Here is a 10,545-nt window from a genome sequence, read left to right as displayed (position 1 = left end):
GCCAGCAGCCAGCGTGAGCGGCCAGCAGCCACAGTGAGCGGCCGTCCAGAAGCCGGCGACTGATCTGCCTCTCCCGGGAAGAGCGCAATGATGGTGCTTTTGGGCCAGTGAAACAATGTCCTCCACAACTAGACTGAAGAACAAAAGGACAGCAACTTGTCTGTTCCCCTTCACTCAATTCTCCAGCACTGTTCCCATCACCCCAATTCCCCATTAAAAATCTTAAAAAAAAAAAATACACACACACACACCCAGAGGAATTCAAATTCCTTGGGAGTGGGGTTGGGAAACATGCAGGTGATTCTCAGGCCCCGTAAAGGGGAGAACCACTACTCTGGATGACTAAAACTCCAGCTGTTTCAGTCATTCCTACTAGGCTTTTGGGGCACTTCTTGGTGTAGTTTTTCTTGAGTGAGTTTTGAGCCCAGCGAGTTTCTTGTATCCTTAATGCCTCGTCACTTTTCCCTCTGAATGTATCTTTTCACATATTACCTATGTAGTGCAGCAATGAGATTTCAGTGAAAATCATAGGATAGAAAAAATTAATCAATGGTGTTTGAATGAAGCTCAAAGTAAGTGTTAACTGTTATATGAGAAATATGTTCTTGAACATTTGCACATAAATCAACTCCATGGTTTTAGTGGAGTAATACAGAACCTATTTCAAATAAGGCTATGTGCCACTTGTCAGTCCATTTTTTAAAAGACAGAAGTATCAGTCATGGTGTAGTTAAAATAGCATTAGGTTTGAAACCGCTTACCATACAGTAACTGAGTGACATTAGGTGAGTCACTTAATCTCTCCAAGTCTTGGTCTCCATGCATGAAGCATAGAAAGTATACCTGTTTACCTCAATGGGTCACTGTGAATGTCCCAGGATTTTATATATGAAAGTATATAAACTTTCGTACATACACACACACACACACACACACACACACACACACACACACACATAAATTAACTGATTATTTAAATTTTGATTTTTCAGTTTTGTTTGAAGGTTAGCACTCCTGCTACTTCACTGTTTATACATCCATCTAATATATTTACTGAGCACTGCTATGTGTCAGCCATTGCTGCTCTAGGGCTGGGAACCCGGAGCACAGCAGGCCTCAATACAGGCAAACTTTCTGCCTTCATAAAAAAATCTAGTGGGTGGAGATATCTAATAAACAAGTGAACAAATAATATCACCTCTTCATATAGGTCAGAGGTGGTGTGCCAGTGGGAGATGACAGTGTACTGCAATGGCAGAGGGTTTCTTTGATGCTCTTTACCTTCCTAATCCCTTCCCCCATGATTCCACGATCTCAATATTTTCTTTGATTTTTATTTTCTTAGTAAGTCTCAGCCAATCAATCCCTGAAAGGTGTTAACAGCCACGTTGTTGGGTGGTGAGGTTAAGACAAGGGCCAGGCCAGCTATGAAAGTAGAGGGCAGGGCTGAGATGACAGTGAATGATGGAGAATACACTGGTCGTATCACCATCTAAGAGGGACAGCTCTCCTCAGCATCAGCAAACTGCCTTCATACTGAATTCTAGGTCTGTTATTATCAAGTTTGCTTTCTTTTTTCAATTCTGAAATCGAAATTTTCAAAAAATGAAATATTTCTCAATTTTTAAATGTTGGTAACTAATCAAATCTTGGGGCTTGGAAAAAGAGACTAGAGTCCTCTGGTTTAAGACATAACTTCTTCTGGGGGGTGTTTTATTTTACAAGGGATCTGCCTGTGTAGAGAGGTTTACAGACCTGGGCTGGTTTAAGAGAAATCACTTTCTTCTCCTTCCAGCCAAGCCTGGCAGTTCTAACTGTGCTTCTGGGGAAAAGCCTGGCCAAGCCATTGTCTCTTCATGGCTACATCATAATAGTGGGGGAAAAAAAGTATAATTCTTGTTCCACTGATAAAACATTCAAATGTACAATTCTAAGTTGTTTTTAAAGTTGGTGAAAATATAATTTGGAAAACAGCCACTTATATGGAAATAGTCTCGGTTTTCAATAATGTTCATTTATACTTTTGTATGTCACTGGTTTTTAAGTTAATCTTTAAAATGAAAAATGACCTAACTTTAATGAATAAACTTCTAGTACAAAGAAACAACTTAGGAAGTAGTTCATTTTGTTTAATTTCTCTATGAGGTCAGCATCTCTCTATTCAGATCTCAGCATGTTTAAAAAGTGACTGAAGGAAACAAAGTTACCTGAATGTGGAGTCTTTGTAGAAATGGCACACCACTTTTTTACTTTCCTTGACTTCTTGAAAAAAGTCCCTCTCACTAGGGATTTCTCTGTATTCCCCATGTCCTTTCGAAAGCCATTCCTAATTCGAAGAAAACGGAAATATTACACATTTCCAATATCTCTTCGTACCACTTTACAGTTTGTGTCCGAATCACCCCAATATTTTGTAATGAAGTCGATTTTATCTCGTAGACAAATAAATTCCTTTTAGTGATTAACTTTCCTAAGTTTCTGGTGTCAATGCAAAAATAGTCTACAGGCAGTGACTATCTCCATAGCATGGCTCGTATTTAAGACAATTATCTGTCTTAGTAACTTAAAACATACTGTTTCCCCCAAAATAAGACCTAGCCGGAAAATAAGCCATAGCATGATTTTAGGTGCCAAAATATGGCACCTTGGCATACTGAATATTTTAAGTCGAAGGAGTTTGTGGAAAAGGCACCCTTCTCCCTGAAACAGGTCATAAAACCCTCATGTGAGGGGTGCGTGCCCTCCATATCCTGAAGGAATCATGCTAGGGCTTCTTCCCCGGCTAGATCTTATTTTTGGGGCAACATGGTATGTTTTCTCAGAACTTTGGAAATAAAAACTTAGAGTCAAGAGACTTAGAATGTAAACATCCATTTTTTTTTGCATGCAAATTATTCAAATCAGATGCACTTGGTCCAAGTTACTACAAAGCTATTAAAAAGAAAAGCTCATGAGATAAAGCCAGTCAGCCTGTGCGGGTGGGGGTCGGGTTGATGGAGGGGTTACTGCAGCTCTGAAGCTCAAGGGCCCAATTTGCTCTTGATGACCTCGGAGAGGCAGGGACCTGCCCTATACTGGCCACCAAAGGGGTAGTATACTAGGAAGAAAAAGTTGTCCACTCACAGGGTGTCCAGAAATAGTACGGATCTCACAGATCATCTACCCCAACTTCCCAAACCAATGTATCAACCCTTATCAATCATGCTTGACAGACCTCTGAGCCTCTTGAAACTGTCCTGTGGCAGGATATTATCACCTCTACTGGAAGCTTGTTTCCTTTTTCTGGCAACTGGTTTCAATAAAAAGGAGCATTGGGTTTTCAGGCAGAGGGCATGGGCTTGAATAATTAATTGTTCTACCACTTACTAGGCTATGGATTCTAATAACCTTTCTGAATCTCAGTTTCCTCATTTGTAAAGTGGGGATCAAGAAGCAACTATCTCACTGAGTAGTAGTGAAAGAAAGACAATCAACATGAATATAACTGTAAGTGTATCTGGCATGTGCTTAAAATGCATTTGTATATGTACTCTGTACTTTTTGGAAAGGTCTTCTCACACTGAAGTGAAATATATCTGTAACTCTGGTCTGTGGACCCCAGCTTGGACCCAAGATTAGGGAGCAAAGTTCTAATCTCTCTTTCACATGTTAGTCCTTCAAATATAATTTCTTGCCTATGGCCTCCCTTCACACTGAAGTTTCCTTTTCCTTTTGACTGTTTCTCGTAGGAAACAATATCTAGACTTCTTATTCTTCTGATTGTCCTCTGAACACAGTCTAATTCTTCCATGTCCTGTTAAAATGTGGCAGACATCTGAATGCAGCCCTCAAGAAGTAGTCCAGCTCGAAAGGGGCCAGTGCCATCTCCTGTCTTCCTCTGTGCTTGAACTAACACAGCCCCCACGCAATAACATTTTGGTATCCATTTCACATCAGCTCACGCTCAGCTAATGCTCACAGATGGCTATGGTATGTTCTCCTCATGTGATATTTCTTTGGTAAAGCTACAATAAAGAGTTTCAATTCTCAAATACAGTTCCCTAACATGTGACATTTCATGATTCCTTTCTTGACTCATCAATGACATTTGCCCTTAAAAAAGAGTGTTTGTTTTTAAAGAAGCTGTTATTTCTTTTCATTACTTATTCTCATGTATTTAACCAATAGACTGAAGACCTGAACCTGCCTCAGCGGGAGGCCAGCCCACGGGGAACCTGCAACGAACTGAGGCATCTCTTCCATGTCACTCTGCTCACGCAGCACTGTCCTATAGTTCCCTCCACAGAGCACGTGGTCCACAGGTACATATGGATGGGATCAGGCAGGATGAGCGCAGGTCAGAGCCTGAGCGTAGCTGATGGGCAGCACCTGGTTCTCACTGGCTATCGCCCAAGGCCTCTGGAGGGCTCCTCCTATTTCTCACCTTGTCCTCCCGCTCCCTAACTCCTATGTCTCTAGCTGCCATAGCAGGAGGAGGGAGCTTGGATGACTGATGAATATTGATTAACACAAGCCTATTAAGTGCTATGTCACTGTATATACTGATTTCCCCAATACTCTCATGGATCAAAAAATCCAAATTACTATACAATCTATACTATATACTATTCTTTCAAAAAGAGTAGCTAAAAATACCGTTAAGGCTTCTTGCCTACTTCCTCAGAAAACATTTTAATAATAAAAAAACATCGATTAAAGTGCAATGAAAGCTCTAAAATAGGACCCTCTTAGGTACTACATGACAAATTCATTTAAAATTGATCTGTATAGTAATTTTAAAAAGCCCTAAAGGTTGCCCACCTCAATTTGTTTTTAACTATAAATATTCAAGACTATTGTTTTTAACTGCTGACTTCATTTAAGACATTAATGTATAATATGTTCCTCACTGCAAATCAGGTAGCTATGTACTTTCTACAAAAATATCGTAGTTATGACAACTTTTTTTTTTTAGTTGAGCACTAGCAATCAGTAGTGTGCTTAACTGTGATCATGAAATAATAAGCTTGTAACAGAATCTCATTAGCATTATATTAAGAAAAGTAGCTCAGTTTCAAAACCATATACAAACCCTATTTCAGAAAACTCAAAATCAAACTCAGTCACATTATAAGAGTCTTTCCTTTTTTAGCAATTTTTCTAAACAGTGAGGGTATGAACATTATTAAAGAGGTGCTACAGTAGCACAAAGTTAAAGCTAAGGTTTTAGTCTCAGCCAACTGAAGAGGAACCAGAGTGGGTGAGAATGTATTTCAATTTAACTTAAACCTATGGAAACAGTTTTTGATCCTAATTCAATTTACAGAAGTTAACACAGTTGGGTGTGATCAGAATCTACAAGTCTTTCCACACTCACACTCTAAGAGACCAAAGAGCATAGTGCTGTGGCCACCTGTCCTTGTGACCCAGGCTGCATTCTTTTGAATAAGTAAGCCACATAATTCAATGTTACATTGGATATGCCTGGAATAATTTCTTCCACGTAAGTTGCCTTACAGCTCTTATCTCGCTTGCTTCGAGCACAATTATGAAAGGCATTATACCACCTGGAAAGGAAACCACTGACTCCTATTGCTGTCAGTGCTCTTCCTAGTTCTCTTTCCTCACTTACACAAACCTGAGCTCAGAAAATGATCCTGGGCACATGTTTCTTTTACAAGACTGGAGAGTAATATAGTAATCAGGCTAATTATGAATGTGTCTTTAAAACTACTTTTTTTTCCAGGCAAATTGTTAACAGCGATAGGTACTTTGAGGTCAAAAAACCTTACAAATGAGGACTGAAATTAATTATTTCTGCACGTGTAATATAAGTTGTCAGGCGCATATTGTTAAAGCAATTTCAGAAAGCAGGGCAGAGAGGTTACTTGTTTCTGCTGCTGAGCTTTCCGTAGCGCCTCGAGTCTCTTTTCTTTGAGACGTTCCAGTTCATCCTCGTCCATCTGATCCAGTTTCTGAATTTCAGAATCCAGCTGTTCTTCCACTAGCTTGGTCGTTTGCAGCAACTGATTCTCCAAGACTTTTGAAAACATGTCAACAGATGCATTAGCTTCCATCCTTCTAAATGGTACAGCTCAGCCTCGCTGCTGGGGAGAAGGTTTACAGAGGAAAAAAAGTGCAAATAGTAAGTGAGGTTTTCTCTCTTACTTTAAAAAATTCTAGCAAGTGCATAATTTGTTGTCTACAAAGTGTGCTATTGACAGTCAAGGACTTTATGTTAGGCTTAAGAATTTTTATTTAAGTGTTTTAAAATTTAACTTTCAATAGGTTATAGTTACACCACTCAGAAACTAATTAGAGCAAAGTTTAGGTGCTCCTGATTTTGTTTGTATTTTACTATGCTAAAGCAAAGACAAATCTTTAAGACCATCACCGGACCAGGGAGAAATGAGTAGATGGAGTTATATCTGGTGATACATACTGACAATCGCTGTTCTCTACCAAAGGAAAAGGGAAGCAAAGCAGAAATGACTGTGAACCCTGATCAAGTTTAACTGTATTGAAGTTTTACACATACACATCAAACTCTGCTTCAATACAGAGCAGAGCTGAGCAAAAGACGCATTTTCCATGGTCTCTGCTTAAATGATTTTCATTTTTTTAACTCTTAAGAGAGCCCCTCACAATTTATGTAAAGAATGGCACCTGGTGTTCCACAAGCTATAGATTCCACTCCTGTTCTCCCATTACCTAACGAAATCTGAGGCCACAAAGATTGATATTGGTATTGATTTAGACATTCAGTGTTCTTAACTTTGATATAAACAATATAACTCTAAATATTACAAAGAGTATCAATTTGTCCATCACCCCTCTATGTAAGACAGGAGTTTAAAAACAGAATCTAATTCAGATTAGAAAGGAAGATCTATGTCAATTACTTATTTTTAAAAGAAATGTAGTACTATTTTCCATCATCAACAATCAGATGGCAATTTTATGTTTATTCCTGGGTTATTACCATAGAAATATGATTTATAATTTGCCTATCAAAGCAGGTGGCTATTGCATCTCAATTAACTTTGATACATTTGCAAACACTAACGAAACACTAACGAAGCACTTAAAAAACTCTGAATAAACTGTGAACTCATCCACCCAGCTTCTGACATATAGCCTGGTCCACACAGACCTCTATAAATGTTGAATTAAAGGGCTGGCCGAGTGGCCCGTTGGGTAAGAGCTGGCTTGGGAAGCCAGAGGGCCCCGGTTCGGATCCCACATGAGGGCCAGTGATACTGCCCTCTACAGCTAAGATGCTGAACAACAGCTCAACCTGGAGCTGGGCTGCAGTGAGTCCCAGATGACAGCATAGGGTGCAGCCCCTGCTGCAGTGGGTTGCCATGGGCTACCGTGTGTAGCCAGCAGCCCAGCAGCTACTGTGTGTAGCCAGCAGCCACCGTGAGCGGCTGTCCAGAAGCTGGCTACTTATCTGCCTTACCCGGGAAGAGCGTAATGATGGTGCCAACTTGGGCCAGTGAAGCAACGTCCTCCACAACTAGACTGAAGAACAAAAGGATAGCAACTAGTCTGTTCCCATCCCCCAATTCCCCAATACAAATCTTTAAAAATAAAATAAAATAAATGTTGAATTAAAGAGAAATAGTTTTCTTGAAAACTTCACTTCCGATTCCTTTTTCTTCACAGGGAAAACAGTTGAAACGCATACTCGATTTCATCTTTGTGTTCCCAGAGCTAGCAGTGCTTGGGACACAGCAGGTGCTCAAGAAAATGTTAACCTTAAATGAATCAAACTGTAAGTTCCTCATAAATGCTATAAAATTTTAAAGGAGGTATATTTCAAATATAGTAAAAAGAGTTTTACATTCCCTACCTCCCAAGAAAAATGTCGTTAAGATTGTGGCCTTCGCTTTTGGGGCTGGATGAAGCAGAAAGCTGTATATTAAACCCTGACCTGCATGTCAGAACCTGTTCTTACCAGGGACACAGCGGGTACTTATACCTTAAGTTTTACAGGATGAGCTCAGAATTTAATGCTGAGATAACTCGGGGCAGAAGCGATTAACAAGAGCAGCTTTGGGGACAGGTGGTGGTGTTCTAACGCATTCAGAAAGAAGAAAGGAGATGCTTTAGCGATCCTGATAACTTTTCATTCTTCAAACCACAAGCCTCTGATTCTTCCTTTTTTCAGTTCAACTGGAATGGTGGCAAGGGCCTTGTCCTCAAATTACCAAACCATTTCCTCGACCCCCCCTACGTGCACCCGCCCAAACAACCAAGAGGCCTCCTTCCTAATTGCACCCCAGGTACTTCTTCAAAAGTATACTCGCCATTCCGAGCCCCTCTCCCTCCCCTCCACCAGGGACAGATGAGGGCAGAGTTCAGGTGGCCCCGACTTCAACGCCTCCCGGGACGCATGCGCCAAAGCTGCCGCGACTGCACTGATACCGGCATCAGGGCCGCGCCCACCCCTGCCCTGGCCGGATGTTGAGCGGCGGTGTTCATGAGCACCGGAAACCGTTGGCCGGTTTCTTCACACCATCTCTGCCTCACCTGAGCTCTCGATGATACCTGAGAAGTGATGGATCAGTAGCTCCAAGAGAACAGTCCACTCCTGGTTCAGCCTCGCAACAGCTGCTAGTGGCTGCCAAACGACCGTCACTTCCGCCTCCTCATTGGCTGAGGCCCTTACGTGATACAGCCTGCGACGCCCAAGGGAGCTATGGGAGAGGAGGACGGGCGTGCGGCGATCCGACGGGCGTGCGGCGATCCTACGCGCGTGCGCCTCTCTCTCCGCGCGTGCGCCTCTTCCTCCGCGGCCCGGAACCCGAGGTTTCGAAATCCTTGGCCCAGGGTGCGGGAGCAAAGTATGCTGGGAGACATAGTTTTTTACTGCTCAGCCTGGAGTTGTCAGACTTTCATTTAGGCTTTGAGCCTCAGCCCACATAACGTTAAATCAGAAATGAGATAGCTACACTCCTGCTCAGGAGTGACACTCTAAATTCATTTACATCCTGTTTATTGACCATTTTCCTTTTTAAAAGTGTAACATATAGCATGATTAGCTTTTGTATAGTTAACACCCGTAACAGCACCGTCCAGATCCTGATATAGAACATTTTCCCCACCTTCATAGGTTCCCTAATAACTTCCCTAACAGAAAATTTTAGACTTTGCTCTCATACACATTAAGACCTACCTATTTAGAGGACTTAATGGGTGTGCCCTTGTTTTATTTTTTTAGTGACTGTACATTCATGAACGTTACCGAGAGGATCAATTTTGTCCTGGGTTTTATCTCCTTTGGGAACAACCAGAGCGCTCATCGGTTCATTGTTCTACTTTACTGAACTTCCTGCAGCTGAGAATACAAAGGTGTAGAGGTTGAAAGGTGGAAGGGAAGCCTAAGGTCGGCTTCTGACCAAGCTCCAGTCCCCGTCGGCTTTCCCCGGGGGGAGGGGCGCATGTGGGGAATCTTCCGCTTCATTGTCGGCTTGTGGTTCTAGAACCTCGAAACCGCTCGGGCGTCGGTGCACGGCGGACGCTTGCGGGAAGGGGGCGCTCGGGCTCCCACTTGGCGGGCTGGTCAACTGGAGACGCTCTACCCGGAGGCCAGCTCTCGATGAGCCGCGCCCTGCGTCCCCACGCCGAGGCGGCGGGGCGATGCGCTTGCGCACTGAGAGCTCACACCATATGTGCCCTGTCCCAGAGCGCGGGTCTGTGGAGAGCCGGGTGCGAGAGGCGGCAGCGCAGGGGGAACGGAGCTGAACGGAGACCAAAGTCGGCCGGAGGACAGTGGGTCTGTGAGAGACCGAATAGAGAGACTGGGACCACGAGCACCGCTGTCACGCGATGGGGAAGAAGCAGAAAAACAAGAGCGAAGACAGGTAGCCAGTGGCTGGGTTCGCGAGGCGGCGGCCGGCACTGCTCAGTGGGTCGCGCGGCTCCTGCCGGCGCGGGGTGGACTGACTGAGGTCGAGGCTCCAGGCCAGTTCCGCGGAGAACCGGGCCTGGGCCCCGAGTGGGCGGCGCGCGGCGGAGACCCCAGTTCCGGGCGGGTGTGGAGGGCCTTGGTGGCGGGCGGGTTCTCCAGCCGAGCTCACTTCCACCGCTGCCCCCCGCTCGGCCTGGAAAAGAGGGGTCTCCGGCTTGAAGAGTTGGGCAGTGGTTCTGGGGTTCCCGGCCCCGCGGGAAGGGTCTCCCAACATGGTCCGGGCGAGTGGGGGTTGTTTTTGCCACGCTGCTATTGGCGAGGGTCTAGAAGAGTTCTCTTTACGCCTTTGTACCTGTGAATCCTTGGAGAGGGAAGGGAGTTCGAATGAGCTGCACCTACTGCCAGCGTTTTCCACTCTTGAGCCGCTCAGGTAGGTTGAGGAGTTTAACATCTAACTCCTTCTTAACTTCATCTATTGTAATTCGGATTCAGTTCTCAGTTATTTGAGGACCGATTCTCCGGACTCCATGCTTTTCGCTCTCCTTCCGGCCTGTCTCTGGTTATTATTATTTTTTCGTTCCTTCTCTTTAGCACCTCCCCTAAGAGAGGAGGAGGAGATGAAACAAACCAACCAGGGTCGCTCTTTTCTA

At 43.7% G+C, this 10,545-nt stretch overlaps 2 protein-coding genes across 3 annotated transcripts in view; one reads left to right on the top strand and one right to left on the bottom strand.

Moving 5' to 3' along the window:
- TXNDC9 (thioredoxin domain containing 9) overlaps positions 1-8,714 on the bottom strand; it is a 13,997-nt gene extending 5,283 nt beyond the window's left edge. Inside the window, exons 1-3 of the mRNA XM_019669198.1 lie at positions 8,515-8,714; positions 5,868-6,083; positions 2,208-2,326 (exon numbers count right to left, since the gene is read on the bottom strand). Of these exons, the coding sequence (XP_019524743.1) occupies positions 2,208-2,326; positions 5,868-6,056 (308 nt within the window). The 5' untranslated portion in view covers positions 6,057-6,083; positions 8,515-8,714. The remainder of the gene's footprint in view (positions 1-2,207; positions 2,327-5,867; positions 6,084-8,514) is intronic.
- A 910-nt stretch (positions 8,715-9,624) lies between these two features.
- The window catches only part of EIF5B (eukaryotic translation initiation factor 5B), an 83,886-nt gene continuing 82,965 nt past the window's right edge, over positions 9,625-10,545 (top strand). For both annotated transcript variants that reach the window (XM_019669213.1, XM_019669212.1), the window contains exon 1: positions 9,625-9,848. In XM_019669213.1, the coding sequence (XP_019524758.1) occupies positions 9,814-9,848 (35 nt within the window). In that variant the 5' untranslated portion in view covers positions 9,625-9,813. The remainder of the gene's footprint in view (positions 9,849-10,545) is intronic.

Source organism: Hipposideros armiger, unplaced genomic scaffold (assembly GCF_001890085.2).
Source record: "Hipposideros armiger isolate ML-2016 unplaced genomic scaffold, ASM189008v1 scaffold_550, whole genome shotgun sequence".
NCBI lineage: Eukaryota > Metazoa > Chordata > Mammalia > Chiroptera > Hipposideridae > Hipposideros > Hipposideros armiger.
The sequence above is the reverse complement of the archived record's forward strand: the minus strand, read 5'-3'. Positions and strand labels throughout refer to the sequence as shown.